This window comes from Bubalus kerabau, chromosome 1 (genome assembly GCF_029407905.1).
Source record: "Bubalus kerabau isolate K-KA32 ecotype Philippines breed swamp buffalo chromosome 1, PCC_UOA_SB_1v2, whole genome shotgun sequence".
In the NCBI taxonomy this organism is placed as follows: domain Eukaryota; kingdom Metazoa; phylum Chordata; class Mammalia; order Artiodactyla; family Bovidae; genus Bubalus; species Bubalus kerabau.
The window spans coordinates 31,348,302-31,371,138 of NC_073624.1; the positions used below are offsets into that span (position 1 = coordinate 31,348,302).

Sequence of the window (22,837 nt, forward strand, 5' to 3'; positions counted from 1 at the left end):
AGACCCGATGCAGCCAAATAAATAAATAAATAAATATTTAGAAAAGGTTTCCTGAAGCTAATTTCCTGTAGCTAGCTGCTGGCTGGTAAGGACCAGGGAGTGGATGGGCACTGGTCTACAGACCATGGTGCTTTCATTTCATCCAGCCTCTCACCTGAAGCCACCTGAAAAATTCTATCACCCAGAGGACTGCCTCTGGCCAAACACTTCATGAATGCCTCAGTGACATTGTGACCTCGTTCTAAGGAGATGCTTGCAGAGTAATTAATCTGCAATTAAACCAAAAGAAAGAAAGAAACAGAGACAGAGGGACACGGGCTGCACAAATGTGGCAAAATATTAGTGATTGATGAATGTTGGCAGGTTTATGGGCTTCCCTGGTGGCTCAGATAGTAAAGAATCTGCCTGCAATGCAGGAGACCCAGGTTTGATCCCTGGGTCAGGAAGATCCCCTGGAGAAGGGGATAGCTACCCACTCCAGTATTCTTGCCTGGAGAATCCCAGGGACAGAGGAGCCTGGTGGGCTAAGAGCTGGACACGACTGAGCAAGTAACACACACACACACACACACACAGAGGCAAGCAGGTGTACAAGTGTTTATTATTATCCAGTTCTTTCAATTTTTCAAGAAATTTGCAATTAAAAAAAAACCACTCCAGTGATGGGAAACAGAGTTGTTTTCTTTTTTCCAGAAAGCCAGTTCTAAGATAGTTTTTGTCTTCAAGTATAAATACTGCAGTCCGAGCATTCGTTTGTGGGTTTGATACCTGCCATTTCCACTTATCTAATTGCCATGCACCTTTCCATCCTTTCCCGTTTTTCTCCATATCACCTGTAACATTAGATAACCTTATAACATAACTTTAATCATATCACACCTTTAAAAATTTTTCTGAATACAAACATATATACACACACACACACACACACACACACTGTCATCTTTCAAAGTAAACCTTTTTACTCAAGGTTTTCTGTGATCTCATCTTGAAGTCTTTCTCACTTTTGTAGCTTCATTTTTTCATGCTTAACAGTCACAAATCAAATTTTTATGCTTTTCCAATGTCTCAGTCCTAGAATTCCCCCTCACACAGATTTCTAATCTCTTCAACCTTCAAGATCTGGCTCCACTGTAGATGTACTGTATGTTACGTACACAGCTGTTCAAATCCTACATTCTTCATGATGTTTTCCTTCAGTAAGTCAGCCAAACACAGCCAAAATCTCTAGGTCTTAATACAGTGCTTGACACATTCTCTTAATACACGCTTTTCAGTTAAACTGTGATAGTTTTTAACTGACAACACAGGAGGATGAAAATACTTTCCCAGTCTATCTCAAAGATTGGCTTTGAGGTTGAAATGTTTGTGATTAGCATTTTGCCTTGTATGAGTGTTGTGAAGGTATCTGTGAGCCATAATGCCCCATGCTATTATTTATTATTTTTATTTTTGCTTTCTTTTGAGGCAACATATGGAACAAAACTGTCCAAAGGCCTAAGGCTGTAGACATAATGCTGGGGTATTCATGATGTATGATGACTTTCTAAGATGTGTTTGAGTGCAGAGCCTATTTTAAGGCAATCAGTTCTCTGATTTTCCCTTCTCTTACACCTAGAATTGATCTGTCTGAAAATGTGCCTCGGGGTCAGGTGTAAGGTGGGCTCCTTTCCAGCTTCCCTTATCCCCAGGGACCCTTTGCTACTTTACAAAAGAAAGGCATAACTCTGCCTCACCCATCTTCCTAACCTACCTAGCAGGGTATGCAAAATCCCAAAAGGAACAATTAAGGGTGAATGAGAATGAGTAACACATCTTTTTACAAGTCAGGTGGTTTTCAGTTACTTGCTTTCAACAAAGTTGAAAGAGAACCTAGTCAGAGTTGTCAACAGATAGATCATTAAAAGTATTTTTTTCCTTGTTAGATTTTTATGTGATTTTGGGGGGACATACAATTTGGAAAGAGTTCAAAGAATCGAATTGCATTGCTCTGACAAAACTCCATTCATTCTCATGTACTTATTTATGTAAACAAGTTTTTTCAGTGGTTACATCCAGGTAATTAAAAGATTGTAACTGAATGGAAGTGGTCAAACAGGAGATGGCAAGCGTAAACGTCGACATTCTAGGAATCAGAGAATTAAAATGGACTGGAATGGGTGAATTTAACTCAGATGACCATTATATCTACTCCTGCGGGCAGCAATCCCTTAGAAGAAATGGAGTAGCCATCCGGGTCAACAAAAGAGTCCAAAATGCAGTACTTGGATGCAATCTCAAAAACGACAGAATGATCTCTTCATTTCCAAGGCAAACCATTCAATATCACAGTAATCCAAGTCTATGCCCCAACCAGTAACGCTGAAGAAGCTGAAGTTGAACAGTTCTATGAAGACCTACAAGACCTTTTAGAACTAACACCCCAAAAAAGATGTCCTTTTCATTATAGGGGACTGGAATGCAAAAGCAGGAAGTCAAGAAACACCTGGAGTAACAGACAAATTTGGCCTTGGAATACGGAATGAAGCAGGGCAAAGGCTAATAGAGTTTTGCCAAGAGAATGCACTGGTCATAGCAAACACCTTCTTCCAACAACAAAGAGAAGACTCTACACATGGACATCACCAAATGGTCAACACTGAAATCAGACTGATTATATTCTTTGTAGCCAAAGATTAAGAAGCTCTATACAGTCAGCAAAAACAAGACCAGGAGCTGACTGTGGCTCAGATCATGAACTCCTTATTGCCAAATTCAGACTTAAATTGAAGCAAGTAGGGAAAACCACTAGTCCATTCAGGTATGACCTAAATCAAATCCCTTATGATTATACAGTGGAAGTGAGAAATAGATTTAAGGGACTAGATCAGATAGATAGAGGGCCTGATGAACTATGGAATGAGGTTCGTGACATTGTACAGGAGACAGGGATCAAGACCATGCCCATGGAAAATAAATGCAAAAAAGCAAAATGGCTGTCTGGGGAGGCCTTAGAAATAGCTGTGAAAAGAAGAGAAGCAAAAAGCAAAGGAGAAAAGGAAAGATATAAGCATCTGAATGCAGAGTTCCAAAGAATAGCAAGGAGAGATAAGAAAGCCTTCCTCAGCGATCAATTCAAAGAAACAGAGGAAAACAACAGAATGGGAAAGACTAGAGATCTCTTCAAGAAAATTAGAGATACCAAGGGAACATTTCATGCAAAGATGGGCTCGATAAAGGACAGAAATGGTATGGACCTAACAGAAGCAGAAGATATTAAGAAGAGATGGCAAGAATACACAGAAGAACTGTACAAAAAACATTTTCACGACCAAGATAATCACGATGGTATGATCACTGACATAGAGCCAGACATCCTGGAATGTGAAGTCAAGTGGGCCTTGGAGGGCATCACTACTAACAAAGCTAGTGGAGGTGATGGAATTCCAGTGGAGCTATTTCAAATCCTGAAAGATGATGCTGTGAAAGTGCTGCACTCAATATGCCAGCAAATTTGGAAAACTCATCAGTGGCCACAGGACTGGAAAAGGTCAGTTTTCATTCCGATCCCAAAGAAAGGCAATGCCAAAGAATGCTCAAACTACCACACAATTGCACTCATCTCACACACTAGTAAAGTAATGCTCAAAATTCTTCAAGCCAGGCTTCAGCAATACATGAACCGTGAACTTCCAGATGTTCAAGCTGGTTTTAGAAAAGGCAGAGGAACCAGAGATCAAATTGCCAACATCCGCTGGATCACGGAAAAAAGCAATAGAGTTCCAGAAAAGCATCTCTTTCTGCTTTATTGACTATGCCAAAGCCTTTAACTGTGTGGATCACAATAAACTGTGGAAAATTCTGAAAGCGATGGGAATACCAGACCACCTGACCTGCCTCCTGAGAAACCTATATGCAGGTCAGGAAGCAACAGTTAGAACTGGACATGGAACAACAGACTGGTTCCAAATAGGAAAAAGAGTAAGTCAAGGCTGTATACTATCACCCTGCTTATTTAACTTATATGCAGAGTACATCATGAGAAACACTGGGCTGGAAGATGCACAAGCTGGAATCAAGATTGCCGGGAGAAATATCAGTAACCTCAGATATGCAGATGATACCACCCTTATGGCAGAAAGTGAAGAGGAACTAAAAAGCCTCTTGATGAAAGTGAAAGAGGAGAGTGAAAAAGCTGGCTTAAAGCTCAACATTCAGAAAACGAAGATCATGGCATCTGGTCCCATCACTTCATGGGAAATAGATGGGAGAACAGTGGAAACAGTGTCAGACTTTATTTTGGGGGGCTCCAAAATCACTGCAGATAGTGATTGCAGCCATGAAATGAAAAGACTCTTACTCCTTGGAAGGAGAGTTATGACCAACCTAGACAGCATATTGAAAAGCGGAGACATTACTTTGTCAACAAAGGTCCGTCTAGTCAAGGCTATGGTTTTTCCAATGGTCATGTATGGATGTGAGAGTTGAACTGTGAAGAAAGCTGAGTGTTGAAGAATTGATGCTTTTGAACTGTGGTGTTGGAGAAGACTCTTGAGAGTCCCTTGGACTGCAAGGAGATCCAACCAGTCCATTCTGAAGGAGATCAGCCCTGGGACTTCTTTGGAAGGAATGATGCTAAAGCTGAAACTCCAGTGCTTTGGCCACCTCATGCGAAGAGTTGACTCATTGGAAAAGACTCTGATGCTGGGAGGGATTGGGGGCAGGAGGAAAAGGGGATGACAGAGGATGAGATGGCTGGATGGCATCACCAACTTGATGGACGTGAGTCTGAATGAACTCCAGGAGATGATGATGGACTGGGAGGCCTGGCGTGCTGCGAATCATGGGGTCGCAAAGAGTCGGACAGGACTGAGCGACTGGACTGAACTGAACTGAATGGAAGCATCTCATTTTCATTCTAGAAATACTCGTCCACTGATAATAATCTAGCTTTTAAAAAATATTCAATTTCATCTCTGCAAGATGCATTGCCAACTTTTGGGTTTAATATCTATCTGTAAATATTTGAAATATATTTGTTTTGATCAGTTGAAATAAGTGTTAACAGTGTTATGATCTCAGGAGATTTAGAAAGAACCCTTGAATTTCAATTTCGATACACATTTTTTGTGTATATAGATGTATACAGGAAATATATAAGATGAATAATAAAACAGTTCAAATATAAAATATTAGGATAAAATTCTGGAGGAGATGTAAAATGTAAATGAACTCCAGAGGATAAAGGATGGAAATTGCCCAAGTATAAACGAGACTGTATTTAAAAGATATTGGTGGGTATTAAATCCGTATGGAATTCAGGATTCATTGGTTGACTACATTTAAAAAAGTGTGACAGTCGTAAAATATGAGGCTGGAAAAAAATGTGGATGTCACTTTAAACATGTGGATGTAGGAAGATGTACAAAATCGTTTCAGAGGGCTCAAGAGCTAAAAAGTTTGAAGATGTTGCACACAGATGTTTGCTCTCAGACTGTGATTTAACCAGTCCTCGGGGGTATTCGAACGTAGGCTAGATAAAAACCTGTGGCTGTGCGTCGCGCGTATGGATTCAGTACCTAGCACTGTACTATTTATTTTTACTCATTTTCCTCGCCTCTCCTCTTAAGACTGTCAGCTCTCAGGAGCCTAGGGACTTGTTCGATTCTTGGCTCAGCGCCCGTGCGCCGGGGACGCTCCCCAAACACTCCCGGAATGAATGACTCGATCGTGAGCCCTCGGGGCGGGGGCTGTTAGAATCCACGTCCGACGCCCAGCTTTTCGTTCCGCGTGTCCCGCCCGCCGCGCGGCCGGGGAAGGCGTGGGCAGGCCCCGCGGAAACTCTGAGTCCCGGCGGGTCCGGGCGGGGGCCCAGAGGGGGCGCGGCCGGGGGCGCGGGCGCGGAGCCCGCAGCCGAGGGGAGGCGCCACCGCGTGCCGCCGCGCAGGCGCGCAGCCGTCTCCGCGTGAGTGAGCGCAGTGGCGCGCCTGTCCCCGCGCGGGTTCCGTAGCGCGTGTGCAGGCTGACGCAGCTCGCGGGCCCTCCTCCCGCTCTGCCGCGGCGTCGGCCGAGTTTGGGGCGTTTGGGAGGGGGGCGAAGGAGCGAGAGTCGAGAGAGGGAGGCGGCGGCGGCGGCGGGGAGGCGGAGGAGCCAGAGGAGGAGGAGGAGGAGGAGCAGGCGCCGCCATGGCCGCCGCTCTCACCGACATGGCCGACCTGGAGGAGCTCTCCCGCCTGAGCCCTCTGCCCCCCGGCAGCCCCGGGCCGGCGGCGCGGGGCCGGGCTGAGCCCCCCGAGGAGGAGGAGGAGGAGGAAGAGGAGGAGGAGGCGGAGGCCGAGGCGGTGGCGGCGCTGCTGCTGAACGGCGGTGGGGGCGGCGGCGGAGTGGGGGGCGGCGAGGCGGAGACGATGTCGGAGCCGAGCCCCGAGAGCGCCAGCCAGGCCGGGGAGGACGACGACGAGGAGGAGGACGACGACGAGGAGGAGGAGGACGAGAGCAGCAGTGGCGGGGGCGAGGAGGAAAGCAGCGCCGAGAGCCTGGTGGGCAGCAGCAGCGGCGGGAGCAGCAGCGACGAGACGCGCTCGCTGAGCCCCGGCGCCGCCAGCAGCAGCAGCGGGGATGGGGACGGCAAGGAGGGCCTGGAGGAGCCCAAGGGACCGCGGGGCAGCCAGGGCGGCGGCGGGGGCGGCAGCAGCAGCAGCAGCGTCGTCTCCAGCGGCGGCGACGAGGGCTACGGGACCGGGGGAGGCGGAAGCAGCGCGACCTCCGGGGGCCGGCGAGGCAGCTTGGAGATGTCGTCGGATGGGGAACCCCTGAGCCGCATGGACTCGGAGGACAGGTCAGTACCACGAAGCGTTCCTCCGCTTCCCTTCCTCCTCTGGCGCTCCTGGGCCCCTCCGAGGGGGACTTTTCTGCTGAGAGTCCCCCCTGTTCCCCGAATCGTCGGCCCCTCCCCCCCACCCCCCCGGCTCTCAACTCGGAAACCTCTCCCTGCCGCCGCGCCCCTCTCGCTGCGGATAGCGGCTTCCAACTCTTCAAAACCCTTTTCCCCCCAACTCTCCTTTCCCCGCCCTCTTTCCCCCTCGGCTCTGCACTCCGTTCGGACCGAAGGACGGCTCCAACTCGGAAACCATCCCCAAAGTAGGCCCAGAACCTCCGGCGGAGCCGAAGAGGGCCTTGATGTACACACCTCGGTACACAAGGTTAGCTTCCCCGGGCGGTGTTGGCGAAGACTTGTCACAACTGTAACTGACAAGTGTTTTCCAACATGGCTGGTCTCGCCTGGATGTAAGAGAACTTCCTTGTTCAGGGAGGGGGACCCCAACCATCACTTTTCTTTTACTTAGGGAAAAAAAGACTATTCTTTTCTATTTGACTAGCGCTTCCAGAATTCCTCATATCTTCCTTAACCTGGTCTCCAAAATGATTTTAATAACCTCTCTTTATTTGGTTGGTGGTCAAACTGGGGAGAAAGTTCTCAAACTGTACACATCGTTGTGTAAGAGAATAATGAGTTGGTGTCGTTTAAGGTAACTTTACCGAGCCGAAGAGAATTGCAGTAGTAACAAAATGCAGTCTTAAGGTACAACATGTTAGTATGCGTTTTAAAATCTGTGTACGCTAATGGTTCAGCATGAGTCGTGATTTTAGGTGATAATATTTAAGGTCATGTTTTGGCGAGATTTCTGAAGGGATTAGTAGTAGTTTTCTAAAGCTTTTTAGAAAGAATGCGGAGACTGACAAAAATGCGCTTCATTTTCTGGGGGTTTTAAGATACTCATTGTTACGGTGTGTTTCAGATGTTATTGTCATTAATTTCATCTCCGGAAGATTTCATATTTTAACTAATTGGTTGTTAATGTATTTTATTTTGATAGAACAGAACCACGTCATGCATATTGTACTGCATCAAAGGATATTAGCAGTTATTTTGACCGTCTGCTAATGTTTGGATGAGCAGTAGAATTTTAACAATCGATATTGGCTTGGATTTGAAAGTTTAAGTATTCTAAAGTTCTAGGAATTCTATTGTTAACTGATAAAAATGAACACATTGGCTTATATTTAGTATTATGAAGAATTCACAGCCCTAAATATTTTGAAAATACAGCATCAAATTCTATTTGACATTTATTTTAATATCTAAGGAAATAACCTTGAATGGGGTAAAATACACTGCAAACCTTGAAAAAATTGTCCTGAACTATGTAGGCAGGATAGGAAGGAGCATGTCTTTAAGAAAATGAAAAATTGGTGTGAACTGCCTAACGAAGCATATATTATTTGTCGTTTTACCGTATACGCCTTCATTGGTACCAGTAGATATTTAAAAGTTGACATTAGTTCATACAATTCAGCATCTTCCACAGTTGTTCTGTTTACCTAGCATACACACAAACTTGCCTAGTAGCACTGCAGGATTTAAATGTGCCAATCATTTCATTTTCACAACTCTGGTGCAAGGCTTAAACACAGAAGCAAGTTAAGTGTCTTACTCAAAACAGTAACTATGGAATGGAAGTGGTGGAGCTGGATCTGAACAAAGGTTCTCAAGTCCCCTGCTAGTTCCACTTCACCAGAGTTAGAATTACTCTCTTTAAATAAGCTATAAGCAGTATGTGCCAGATTTTTGTGTTTTTCGTTTTTTTTTTTTTTGGTTTTTTTTTTTTAATTTAATGTCTGTCTACTATTTCATTTTAGGAAACTGAGTAGTTGGTCCAGTAATACTTCAGCAAGTGGAGTTTTGACGTAATTTTTATTAGATGCTCACTTGAATATGTAATTCTTACCTCATTTCAGAGTAAGGAGTAAGATGCTGGTGTCACAAGTCCAAATAAGGTTAAAATTAGAGACTACAAAATACTATAACCTTTTTACCATTACAGGGTAATGAATTTATCACTTGTATGAAAAAACCTTTATTGCTAGTGAAACTGGTTGTGATCTTGATAATATTAACTTTGAAATGCCCCCCTCCTTTGCTTTTCAGTTTTTTTTTTGAGAGTTATTTTAAGTTTGCAAAGGATTCATAATTCTTATAAACTGCCATGCGGATTACATCAATCTGTGGATTTTATAGATTGATTTCATGGTAGGAAGTCTTTATATTTGTAACTGATGGAAGGATATCGTGGTTTTAAAGTGCTTTTTAAAAACATGAGGCATTCCTGTTGCAAAGATTTTATTATCATTAGAATTTACTCTTTTGTTAGAATGTCTATTGAGCGTTCATGTTGAAATAAGATTATACTTTTGAGTTTATGTAACATTCTTTAGAACGTGTTGAAATATCTTAAATATTTTTAACTTTAAGTGCTTCTTTTGAAGAAAGAACTAACTGTAAAGATTTGGATATAAGGCTTGTGATCCAAGGAGTCAGTTTACAACACATAATTTGAAGTGTTGTGAAAATGATTAACTTATAAAATGATTAAGTCACACAATTCCAAAAACATTGTTTTCCCCAGGAGAAAGTTATTCAAAACCAGTGTTAAGTGTACTGATGTTTATTTTGGTAAGATTAGGAAACCTTAAAGTTGATATATAGTTTACTGTTAACTTCGGTTATAAAGATAATGGAATTTTCTTTGGGGAGAATATTTAGCCATGTGAGGCCACTAAAAACTAGCTTTTATTTTACTTTGAATCTAAGCTTAAGTACTTTTTAAAAAGTTACCACCTTTTAAGCTAATTTCAGAGCCTAAGTTGACTTTTAAATAGAATTTTAGAACTTGAAATGCCTCTAAAATTTTTTTTCAGTGTAAAAGTTAGTTTATATTTTTAGTTGCTTGTCTGTATAAGTGAACTGATAATAACAGCCTGTATTTTGTGGTTATTTGTCTCTTTTTTGTATTATAGTTTTTCCTCCCCAGCTAGAATATAAGGTATGACTTATTTTGAAAAAGCCACTTTTATCAGCCTTTCTAGGTAAATTCAGATGTCAAGTGATGGGTGCATATAGGGAAGGGCATTTAGTGTGAAGCTTAATGATCAGCATAGACTACAGGCCCTTACAGTTTTGAGAATTAACATTTGGATTCCCAGCCTTATGGGTTGCAAACTTTGAGGTTTAATTAAGATCGTTTTGATGCTGGGAAAACAGGGTTATGTTGCCCACTTGCCCAGTAGTATGATTGGGAAGATTTTTTTTCTAGTATGGAGGCTAAACTTTTAAATTGGATTAATACTAGAAAGCTTCATGCTGAGGTTATCATCAAGATCTATTAAGGCTCTGTATGGTTGAGACAATCAAATACTGATAAAAGTATTTTGCTCATACTTCATGATGGAACTGCTTTTCACTATTTGCCTTTCAACTCTGAAGCAGCTGCTTATAGTCGCTCCGGAACCACTTTTAAGCTACCTTTTAGTTTTGACTAAATCTAGAGAAGAGCTGCTAACAATTTAGTCTCAGTTTTCATTGATTACGTATTGTAATTCTCAGTTAAGGAAGGTATGGCTCTATGCTAAAAAGTAAACAACAGTAAAACTACAGCTTTCAGGATTGAACTTATATGGAAAGATTCAAGGGAACCATTTTACTTTTAAGAAACTTTGAGGCTATTTTCATTGGGTCAGTTAGGAAATCTTGTGTGTATGCTAGTTTGTTACCAAGCTTAGGTATTTACCATGTGCAGGAAGGACTCCATTGGATATGGTGAGAGAGACAAAATGCTTTCCTCTCATCCGGATGTCTTGCATATTGCTCTGAAACTTTTAATTAGCACAAACTTTGATTCCAAAGTTAGCGATTTCACACCTTGACTATTGTGTTAGCTATTTATTGCTGTCTAACAAATATGCTCCAGATTTAGCAACTTAAAGAAACAAACATTTAGTATCACATGTGGTTTATAGAAGTTAAGAAGGGAGCTACTTAGCTGGGTGGTTCTGGCTTAGTCTCCTATTGCAGCGAAAGTGTTGGCCAGCACTGCAGGCATCTGAAGGCTTGACTGGGGCTGGAAACCATCTCACTCACATAGCTTTTGGCAGGCGGCCTCAGTTACTCACCCGGCCAGTATCTCTATAAGGCTCCTTATGTGTTCTTAGGACCTAGCAACTAGTTTCCTCAGAGCAAGTCTTCTGAGAGAAAGAGAGCCAAGGATTTTATGACCTAAATGTATCCGCTCACATTTCCTTCATACATCTTCACTTACCAGACAACATTTTCCCCACTTTTCTTTTTATTCATACTATGATACAAAATAATTGCTTCAAATTTCTGTTGATGGAGACAGCCTTTCAAAACCCTTCAAAATACCATGACAGATTAGGTCTTTTTAAACGATATTAATTTCTTCTTCCCTTTAATTAAAAGGAAATATGGTCTTTCTTTTAATTAAAGGAAAATGTGGTCTTTTAATTAAAAGGAAATATGGTATTGCTCTTAGTACCATATTTGTATTTCTTCCTTGCTTTTTCCTCCCAGTTTGTGGCTCTGTTCTATATAGATGGAAGGATGTAGAATATTGCAACATGAATAGCCTGTAATCAAGAGTCAAAGGATAAGATTCAAATCTTAGTATTGCTAACATCTTTGACCCTTAATTCCTTAACTGTAAGACCAGGTTAGGTTTTCCCATGAAGGTTTTATTAAGGTTTACATGACTCTCTATTAAGGAGCCCTGTCGACTATTCTGAAGACCTCTTATTTGAATGCTTTGCTTCATCCTTTTTGTTGTAACATGGTAGTTTTGAGAGCAGGGACAGTTTAGCTCATTTCCATCTTTGTAGTGTCTTAACAGTATGTTCTTACGGTGTGTACTCAGTTCTTAGAATTAAACTGAAATACCAGCAGTAGAATTTGTATAAGGAAGACTATAAAGTGAGGGCCAGGAATTGATGCCTTTGGTTGGATTATTGTATTTGGTATAGTGATTTAAGGCCAACTTTTTCTCTGGGGGCATACTCTAGTAAGGTCAGTGAGATTGAATGGAAAATTTTATGTGGACGTTTCTCTGAGAAGATGTCAGTAGTTTTTATCAGTCTCGGAAATGTCTGGTCTAAGCTAAGAACTGTCAGTTTAGAGGCAATCCAGAGGTGCCTAATAAAGACTTTTTAAATGATTGGAAGCTCTGTAAATTTCTGTAAAGAGCATATTTACAAAATAAGTTGGTAGAAAAGTCCAAAAAGGATAGACACTTGGGGTTTTTTGTTTTTATTTTAACCACTGTTTAGAAGCATTTATAGTAGAAAGATGCCCAACGTTTTATCAAAGGCAAATGGAAAATTTGAAGTTAATGAGAGAAGGATAGCGAGAGAAGTGGTTAAGAGTACACTATGAGTCAGAACGCTTGGATTTGAATTCTGGCTGTCACTGAAGCTGGGTGACCGTGGGACAGTCATTTAGGTTATTTAACATCTTAGTACTACTTCAGGTTTTTTATCTGCAGAAGAGGGACATTAATAGTTCCTTTCCTGTAAGGTGGTTGTGGGGATTAAATGTGCAGTATTTGGCACACACTTTAGTAAGCATTTATTACGTGCTAGGTAGGCATTTAGTCCACAGATGTATGCAGAAGCCCCATTTTGTGGGTACTATTCTAGGTGTTGGGTACACGAGGCAGTGACTGAAACAAAGCACTTGACCTCATGGGCAGGGGGGACAGACTGTGCGTTTGAGCCAATTGTAGCTAAGCTGACATTGGTCTCTTGTTGAAGCAGTTTAAGATCTGAAATGCCAGAAGATACTATGCTGTTGTTCAGTTGATGAGTTGTGTCTGACTCTCTGCAGCTCCATGGACTGTAGCTCGCCAGGCTCCTCTCTCCATGGGATTTTCCAGGCAAGAAGACTGGAGTGGGTTGCCATTTCCCCCTCCAGGGGATGTTTCCCAGCCAGGGATCAAACCCGCATCTAAGGCGGATTTTTTTTTTTTTTTTAAACCACTGAGCCACCTAGGAAGCCACACCTAATTATGTGCAGTTCTCAGTTGCTCAGTTGTGTCAGACTTTTTGCAGCCCTTTGGCTCCTCTGTCCTTGGAATATTTCAGGCAAGAAGACTGGTGTGGGTTGTCTTCTCCTCCAGATCTTCCTGACCCAGGGATGGAACTTGTGTCTTTTCTTGCATTGGCAGGTGCATTCTTTATCATTGAGCCACCTGGGAAGCCCCCAGAAGTCCTAAACAAGCTGTTAAATATGTGGCATGTTATCTGAAATGAATGCATCAGAAACTTGCAAACGGATATGCCATATCAAAAGATTTTATTACAAAATCTACATCTTAATCATTTACTTTAACATATATGGTTGACCTAAAAGGCTTCTTAATGCCTTTCATTTTTAATAGTTTGTAATATGTAACACTGCTGATCTATTACTAAAGGGTTTTGGGATATGTTTTCTAGTAATGGTAATGGGTTTGCAATTAATTTTACCACAGGTCGAGTTCATTTTTGTGACTGATAGTATACATTTGTGGAAATATTAATGACATTGACCTTAGAACTAACTGAACAGTTTTGGGCATGGATAGGAGATCAGGTGGATGTTTGGGTGTTTAAAAAATATTTGTTGAGCATTGACTGATGGTTGGCATTGAACCGTTTAGTGATAAGAAATATACATGTGTTTCTTCCCTTTTGGTTAGTTTTTAAGGAGAGTAAAAAGACGATGCCATCATTTTCTGGTTTTTCTGTAAATTGTGACCTAGTATATTAAAGTTACAGCTGTAGAGGACTTCCCTGGTGGTACAGTGGTTAAGAATCTGCCTGCCAGTGCAGGGGACACAGACTTGATACCTGGTCTGGGAAGATACCACATGCTGTGGAGCAACTAAGCCCATTCACCACAAGGAAGATTAGCTTCTGCTCGCTGCAACTAGAGAAAGCCCTTGCGCAGCAACAGAGACCCAGGGCAACCAAAAATAGATAAAATGGTGATATTTAAAAGAAAAAAGCCCAAACTGTAGAGTATTGTAGTCGATAACTAAAGTTTTGATGAGAGAAACGGACTGGATTTTAGGGTTAGTTGAGTGATGAAAAGAAAATTTCTAGAAAGCTTAAATGAAGCATAAGAAGGAAAGAGCCTAGTGTATTCAGGAAACTTCCTGCCGAGACAAGAGGTTCCACATTGAAAACTGGGAAATAATGAATGGGAAAAGTGTGGCCTTTTGTGCCAACACAGGTGTGCCCATCTTTCTCACTGTAGGTTGGTGAATTGGTTTCTTTGGCTCTCCCCGACTTCTGTTTTTGTAACTCCAATCATGATCAGGTTTTACCTTGAACATCTTCTCAAGCAGCCTCTCCCTGATTCTTTGTTAGATACATAGTGCTTGCACTTCAAGTTCTGCATTGTCTGTATCACAATTTGAGTGATGATTTACTGCTCATCGCTCTTGGGAGAATGTGCTCCTTGAGAATGGGAACCACGTCTGTTTTGATCATTGCTCTATCTGCATTACCTGGCACAGTGCTTAATATTTATTTTAGGTATTTTAAAATGTATTTTGAACGAATGATGAAACTTTGTGTTACAGGAAAATTAATCACACGTGGCAAAGGTAGAGAAAGAAAGCTTGGGAGCTGGGAGACCAATTAGGAGGTAGAAGGAATAGTACAGGTGTGAAGTGAAGAGACTTTGAGAGGGGTCAAGTTGGGGAAAAAGTCACACTTGGGAAATTGACTTAAAGGAAAGAAAAGCTAATCTCTGGAGTGATGAATAAGAGAAATAGTGTTACTATTTCCGAGTAAAAAGTTTTTTCCTTGAGGATTTTATTGGAACAATATCTTACTGTATTTTTGTAGACACGTCTATCACTGAAACAATGAAAGGAACATTGGGTAGTGAAAGAGCATGAACCCGTAAGTCAGAAAGCCTTGGTCTTATAATTTATCTTCTCAGAAGTTGTTTCCTTACCTTTCAAAACAGGAGACATATCTTGATTAAGTGAGATGGAATATGTAAAGGGCCTAGGGCTGTGATCAATTCATATTGTCCTTTATCCTCCCATTTCTCATGTGTAAAATGTGGAAAGAATACTCTAGTGAGAATAATCAGTATTGTAGCTCTGGCATTACTAGAGACTGCCTGCAGGAAATCTGGCAGTTGATTTCATTTCTCTGAACTTCAGTTTGACTCTCTTTCTTAAAAGTGAGGGTTTTGGACTAAATAATAAAAAGTGGTTTGGAACTCACATATGATTTGGCAAGTGCTCTAAATGGAAGTCAGGAGATAAATATAGTAACTCCTGTCTTGATTAGGTCTTATCTTGAACAATTTCTCAGGCAAACTATCCCCAATACTTTGTTCGACTCATTGTCCATTTCAAATTCTGCATTAGCCCTGTCACAATTGGAGTAGTTATTTACTGTTCATCTGTTGTTAGAATGTGTGCTCACTGAGAATAGGAAACTGTTGATATATCCTCAGTGTGTCTGTATTTCCTGTCCTTTAGACAAACCCAGAATATTGTAGGTTGTGTCTTTGCTATATCCAAGACCTCAAAGATACTTTAGGTTCTTCTGGGTTCAAAAGTCACCGTAATTCTAATTCATATTTATGGTGTTGTTTTGAAGTATCCATTTGTGTTTGTCTTCTGTAGGCTATAATATTTTAAAATCAGGTCCTATTTATCTTTATACTTCCAGCACTTAGCTATACCACACTCACATGTTACACTCTCTGAGTAAAGTAACTCATTAATTCGTTGAATTCAGCTGATTGTGGATGATGTTTAGTCGCTAAGTCGTTTCTGACTGTGACCCCATGGACTGTAGCCTGCCAGGTTCCTTTGTCCACAGGGTTTCCCAGGCAAGAATACTGGAGTGGGTTGCCATTTCCTTCTTAAAGGGATCTTCCCCACCCAGGGATTGAACCTATGTCTCTGAAGGTGGATTCTTCACTGCTGAGCCAGTAGGGAAGCCCATCTGTGGGTGTACATATTTCTTCTTTCTTGCTGTCATTTGTGTGGCTGCAGGAAACAAGAAGAACCATTCTGTCCCTTATGTCTTCCCCTAGTTCCTTTTAATCAAGTCAGTTCCGTCACTCAGTCATGTTTGACTCTTTTCGACCCCGTGGACTGCAGCACTCACACCAGACTTCCCTGTCCATCACCAACTCCTAGAGCTCAAACCCGTGTCCATCGAGTCAGTGATGCCATCCAACCATCTCATCCTCTTGTTGTCCCCTTCTCCTCCTGTCTTCAATCTTTCCCAGCATCAGGGTCTTTTCCAAAGAGTTAGCTCTTTGCATCAGGTGGCTAAAGTATTAGAGCTTCAGCATCAGTCCTTCCAATGAATATTCAGTTCCTTTTAATAGCATAAGGGGAAACATTATTTGAAAAAAGTTGTGATTATTTGAATAGTTTTAAAAAGCAGGATTCCCAAACTTAAATTTTGTTTCTCAGGAGAAAAAAATAGATCGACACACTGTTTTAGAAGAAAACCACTATTGATTGTCTAGTTTGCTTAAGAATCTGAGGCTTGAGCTTATTTTTTTTTTTTTCCCAAATCTTCCCACCCTCTCCCTCTCCCACAGAGTCCATAAGACTGTTCTATACATCGGTGTCTCTTTTGCTGTCTCGTACACAGGGTTATTGTTACCATCTTTCTAAATTCCATATATATGCGTTAGTATACTGTATTGGTGTTTTTCTTTCTGGCTTACTTCACTCTGGATAATAGGCTCCAGTTTCATCCACCTCATTAGAACTGATTCAAATGTATTCTTTTTAATGGCTGAATAATACTCCATTGTGTATATGTACCACAGCTTTCTTATCCATTCATCTGCTGATGGACATCTAGGTTGCTTCCATGTCCTGGCTATTATAAACAGTGCTGCGATGAACATTGGGGTACTCGTGTCTCTTTCCCTTCTGGTTTCCTCAGTGTGTATGCCCAGCAGTGGGATTGCTGGATCATAAGGCATGTCTATTTCCAGTTTTTTAAGGAATCTCCACACTGTTCTCCATAGTGGCTGTATTAGTTTGCATTCCCACCAACAGTGTAAGAGGGTTCCCTTTTCTCCACACCCTCTCCAGCATTTATTACTTGTAGACTTTTGGATCGCAGCCATTCTGACTGGTGTGAAATGGTATCTCATAGTGGTTTTGATTTGCATTTCTCTGATAATGAGTGATGTTGAGCATCTTTTCATGTGTTTGTTAGCCATCTGTATGTCTTCTTTGGAGAAATGTCTATTGAAAGGATTTGATGAAGTTCACTGCATCCACATAGTTCACTGAAGCTATGATTAAGTTCATAGCTTTCCTGGTGGCTCAGATGGTAAAGCGTCTGCCTGCAATGCAGGAGACCTGAGTTCAGTCTGGGTTGGGAAGATCCTCTGGAGAAGGAAATGGCAACCCACTCCAGTACTCTTGCCTGGAAAATTCCATGGACCAAGGAGCCTGGTAGGCTACAGTCCATGGGGTCGCAAAGAGTTGGACACGACTGAGCGACTTCACTTTGTTTCTTTGATAACTGCGTCCACATAACCAGTGAGGTGAGAAAGTACACACTGACTGTACCCTGCGCAAAGTCACCCAGCCCCTGGAGAAGGCTGACGGGCTGGCTCTGGGTGGGGTCTTAGCTGCTACACTGCCTGTAGGACTGTTTTAACAGCTTTGACCAGGGAAGCTTAACTAAAATTTATTGGCTGTTTTAATATTCATCCTGTCTTTTTTGCAAAGAGTGTCTTCTGTGCTTGAGCTCATTTACGTTTCTGGGCTTTAGTCTCTGTTTGTAATCGTATAGTTAGACTTTGTAACCTAGGTTCCTTATAAGACTATGAAATACAGAAGTTAATTTTTTTGAAGTATTGTAGTTACTCAGTTTTTAGGGGGGTAGAGTCTTTATTGACATTTTTTTCTTTAATTGTAGCACTTTTCAAAGTCCTTGACTTGTTTTCTGGTTTTGATTTATATTTCGAGTTTCTAGAAAGATAAAGTATTAAACCAATTAGAGAAAACAAAGATTTTAGATGGATATTAGTATTTCTTAGTAAATACACTTACTAGTTCATTTCTTTCTTTTCTTTTTTTTAACATTTCCCTTTTATGTACGTATTTATTTCTTTACGCCTGTGCTGGGTTTTCGTTGCTGTGCTGGCGTTTCTCCAGTTGAGGCGGGCAGTGGCTACTCTGCAGTTGTGGGGCACGGCTTCTCATTGCGTGGCACGTGGGTCAGTAGTTGCAGCATGTAGGCTTTAGAGCACAGGCTCAGTCGTGTGGTGCAGGGGCTTAGCTGCTCCTCGGCACATGGGATCTTTCTAGACCAGGGATCAAACCCATGCCTCCTGCTTTGGGCAGTAGATTGTTTCTTACTCAGCCACCAGGGAAGCCCACTAACTAGTTCACTTCTAAGTTATAAAATGTTTGTCATTACTTTTTATAAATACTTGTTAAAGTACTGAGGGTGGGATGAATGAGCAGTAGACTTTTTAGTGATTTAAATTGCTGTTAGCAGTCATTCAAACATGTCTTTTGAGGTGTTGGATTCTACTGTAGTCATTCTTAGGCTGAAGTCATCTGATAAAATCATTTTCATGATTTAACACTTAAACACAAAATGACTATGTGATTGCTTCTGTATAAAATGAGTATTGTTTTTCATAGCAGATTTTTAAATATATCATTGTGTATAGACATTTTTTTGGAAACCTTTTTAAGAAGGTAAAAGATAACTCTTAGTGTAATTTTACTGAAGTAGAAATGTTTCTAGTATTACAGTTTTTCTGAAGATAGTTGCTTACTGATGTCTTAAGCTGGATGAAAAATGTGGGTGGAGTAATCTTAAAGGGCAATAGACTGGAGATGAGAAACAATTGAAAATAGTGTGCACAGTGCATGGTGGTGATACAAGATGTAATGTCTTGTTTTCCAAGAACTATATTTCATCATCGTTGCATAAAGTCCCTTTTGGCCAATTTGGTGAATACTGCTGGATCTTGGGGAAAAATCTTTTGTCTTTATTCAGAGAAATAATTGTGGGGATAGAGAGTAGTCTTTTTCTTGATTAGAAAAATCCATTTAGCTTTTTAAATTACAGTGATAATAGCTTGTAATTACAGTAATAATCGTAATAATAATATCTTGGTGTTGGCCAATGATTTTGTGTGCCTCTAATTAATTTTTATGATTATCTCAGTGTGACAAAGCCATATATTTTACTTGCCTTAAAACGCCTACTTAAATTTGTGACTAAAATGTGAGCTTTTCCCACGTGCAAGGCACCAGCTAGGTTTAGGAGTTCAACCTGAATAAGAGGTTTATAGGTGACTGACTCATCTTATACAAATCAACCGGATCCTCCATCTTAGATGAGTAAGAAAGACCTTAGGGAAGTTTGACCTGAGCATATATAGCATGTAAAATAAACGAGGCACTTACCTTTACTTTATCCCCCCTAATTGCTTCTGAGTTTAAAGCTCTGAAAGCCTATAGGACCATGGCATTTTGGAAGGCAAAACCAAGCAGTCTTAGAGAAATCAGATGTAGTCTAAATTCCTTAATTCTGGTTAAGACTAATCTCAAAACTGATTGTTTGTTTTTTATATGTGAAAACTAAAGTGAGCGCTTCCTTGTCCCTGGAGCAAGTATTTTGGAGTTGAATTTTACACTGATATTGTTAGGTTCATGATCTGGTTCCGTGGGCCACTATCTAAATTTGGGACAGGTTCTATGTGAGAATAGTGTTGCTTTCTATGACTGACCTTGAGTTAATTTTTTTATGAAACTAATTGACTTGTAGAAATCAAATTTAATACATCATCTTGTTAGTAAAGCCATCTGTTCAAACGAGGCAAATTACATGTAGATGCTAAATATCTTCTGCGTGTATGTATGCATTGTAGATACAAAAGCAAAGAAATAGTTCCCTATGGGTACACACCAGCTGAGACCGTGTCACCTTGTCTTGATGTGTAATATAGACAACAGTTCAGTATTTCTGAAGTCAGTAATTGACACATTTGTCCTTCATATAAATGTGACAGATTGTTTGGCATTAGTGCTTTGGACAAGTCATATAATTTTTGTGTCTCTTCTATCTGCTCAGTCTTTTTGCTCAGCCTCTCTTATCTGTAAGATGAGGCTACTCATACTTGAAGTGAAGTGAAGTCGCTCAGTTGTGTCCGATTCTTTGTGATCCCATGGACTGTAGCCTGCCAGGCTTCTCTGTCCATGGGATTTTCCAGGCAATAGTCCTGGAGTGGATTGCCATTTCCTTCTCCAGGGGATCTTCCCAACCCAGGGATCGAACCCAGGTCTCCTGCATTGTAGGCAGACGCTTTACCATCTGAGCCACCAGGGAATTGAATATTAGTAAATAGTGATTACCTCATGTGGTTGTTGTAAGCACTACATGAGTTAATACACATCAGGCATTGTTCCAGTTACTAGGGCTGCATGACAAGCAACACCAGCATTTAGTGGTTTTAAAACATTATTTTGCTTACAAATCTCCTGTCTGAGCAGGGCTTGACATGATTAGATCATTCCTGCTCTGCTTGGTGTCAGCTTGGAGGAGCATAGAGTCTGGGGACACTAGTCACCAGAAAGCTCACTCACGAAGCTGTCCCATGTGTGAGGCATGGACCAAAAAGACTCAAAACAGCTGGAGCTGGAACAGCCGGGGCTCTGGCATCTCTAGCTCTGTGTACTTTCTTCCTGGGGTCTCTTCAGCATAGTGGCTTCCGGAGAGCCAGATTTCTCTACTGGGTGAGTGAGTGTGGTTCAGGGCTCCCACGCTGTGTCCCAAGAGCTAGATTGTCTTTGATGACCCAGCCTAGGAAGTTCTGCAGTGTCACTTCTACAAGAGTGTTAGCTTGCTGAGATTCAGAGGAGGTAGGCTAGACACCCCAGCCCTCAGCCCCCCATTTCTTGATGCCATGTTGTAAGAAGAGGATGTGGGAAGGTGTGAGCATGGCGTGGACATCTTTGGAAAATACAGTCTGACACAAGTGCACAGAAAAAGGCAGGGCATGCAGCAGACATGGCAGGGCATGGAGTAGCGCTTGTTCACAGTTGTGGTAAAGAGTGGGGCGTCGTCTAAATATATTAGAGTCTTACTTTTGTGAGACAAATTTTCATAATCTCCTTTTTCCTTAGGGTGAAGTCATAAAATGTAATAGGCAGGCAGTTCATAGTTTTCCTGAAGTTCCTGTTTCTTTTAACTGGTTCAGTTTTAGCTTTTAATTTCTGTCAATTCCTGGAATAAAGAGCCGGCACAAAATGAGAGTCTCATCCAACAAAAGGACGTGAGGAGTGGTATTAATAACTGAAGTAAAGATGTGTAATATCTTAAAGTTGTGTGATATCAGGCATACAACTTCAGACTTTTCAAAAATACAGAATTGTCATTGATTGACCAGCAACTGGAACAGTTTGACATCAGTAAGGACTTACCGTCTCCTCCACATATGCCTTAGTTTGCCTAAAACAGAAAATATGGTCTTTGTTTTAATTTAGTAAATTAATTAAAATCAATTTATTTGAATTAAAAATAAAAGATTATCTTAAATATTTTTTCTGTTTTTGAATCTTAATTTCTAGTAATTTGATTGCAGGTGCAGGGGAGACAGTAATCTTTGTAGTAGTGAGTGGCAGTTTTATTATGGATGAAAGGAGCATCATCTTTTAACCAAATAATAATTGACCCTGTTATATGATTAGATAAGGAATTCCCTGTGTGTAGTTACGTTTACCTACAATTTGATAAGTACTTTGAAAGCTAATTTCTATCCAAAGTTTATTACCAATAACAAAATTAAACAAAGTTTATAATTTTTGTCCCTGTTTAAGTGTTCCTTAGAGTAGTAGAATTTTTGTCTAACTCGTCACTTTCTTCAGTCCATATAGGGAACAATATTTCATTCTTAAAAAATTACGTTTATAGAGTAAAAGTTAAAATTACAGAATATTTCTTTTGTAGTAATTCAGATACAGTGAGCTGAAGACATCCTAAAGATTATGTATTTTCACTTATAGAACAAAAATAAAACACCCTTGATCCTTAGAGATTAAGGGGGTTCTTTTGTGTAACTTCCATGAGTAACTTCCAAATCTTGAACAAAGTGGCTGGATGTTTTGATCATTCTGTTTTCCTCCTCCATTTTTATGACACTCGATCTGTATATAATAGAGCTCAGTGGTTTTTAACCTTTTAATATAAAAGTTAGTAGTTTGACAGTTTTGAGGTCTGTTGTTACAGATTTTTATTTGTAACCCCAATGCATAAGATATATTAAAATGGTGTTACTATTTTTTTGTAAGTTCAAAAATTTAACAATTTGTCAAGTCAATTAAAACAGGAAAGCTTTTTGAAATGAACCTAAATTTCATGTGAGGTTTGTGGGTGATACAAGTTTATGTCAGTTTTTAGCATCCAGTTTTTTTCTTTCTGTTTTGGCTGCATAGCTGTGAAAATGTGACTTGTGGATAAGGGCACTTTGTCTTTAGCCTGTATTTACACTTTAATTCTCCCGGCAGAGAGCTGTGAAAGGGAATTGCCAGTAGGGAAATCTTGTTTGGAAGACACCATTAGTTAGTGGTTGGTCTTAATAGTCTTTACTTCATATCGCAAATACAACAGTGATAGGAATCTTAAGTTTAAACAATAAAAAATATTGTTTCATGACAGCTCTTTGATTTGATAGCAGCCACCTGGCTAGTCCTCTAGCAGGAGAGCATTCAGCAAGTAATTGAGTCTTGGGAAGACATTTAACTGGGTAAAGCATAAAGTGTGTGATTCACAGACCTAACTTTTATCAGAGTGGACAAGTGGAGGCCTAAGTTAGGGTTGGAGAAGCACCAGTGCAGAGCTGCAGCTTTGCTAATCAATGTTACAGGAGATTCTGAAATTCTTATATTTTAGTTTTTTGATAAGAATAAAATACATTTGATTTCATGTTACATACTTACAT

The 22,837-nt window shown here is 40.7% G+C and overlaps 1 protein-coding gene across 7 annotated transcripts in view; it reads left to right on the forward strand.

Annotated features, from left to right (window-relative positions):
• Positions 1-22,837, forward strand: part of AEBP2 (AE binding protein 2) — a 115,133-nt gene that overhangs the window by 14,352 nt on the left and 77,944 nt on the right. For 2 of the 7 annotated variants that reach the window (XR_008711540.1, XM_055571405.1), the window contains exon 1: positions 6,093-6,817. The exons of 1 other annotated variant lie outside the window; for it this stretch is intronic. Coding sequence is in view for 4 of the 6 variants with exons in the window: in XM_055571405.1 (XP_055427380.1) it covers positions 6,165-6,817 (653 nt within the window). In the remaining 2 variants the exon portion in view is untranslated. Of the gene's footprint in view, positions 1-6,087; positions 6,818-22,837 lie in introns of those variants that run through there. 4 more of the 7 variants (XM_055571392.1, XM_055571399.1, XR_008711541.1 and 1 more) reach the window with 4 other exon arrangements.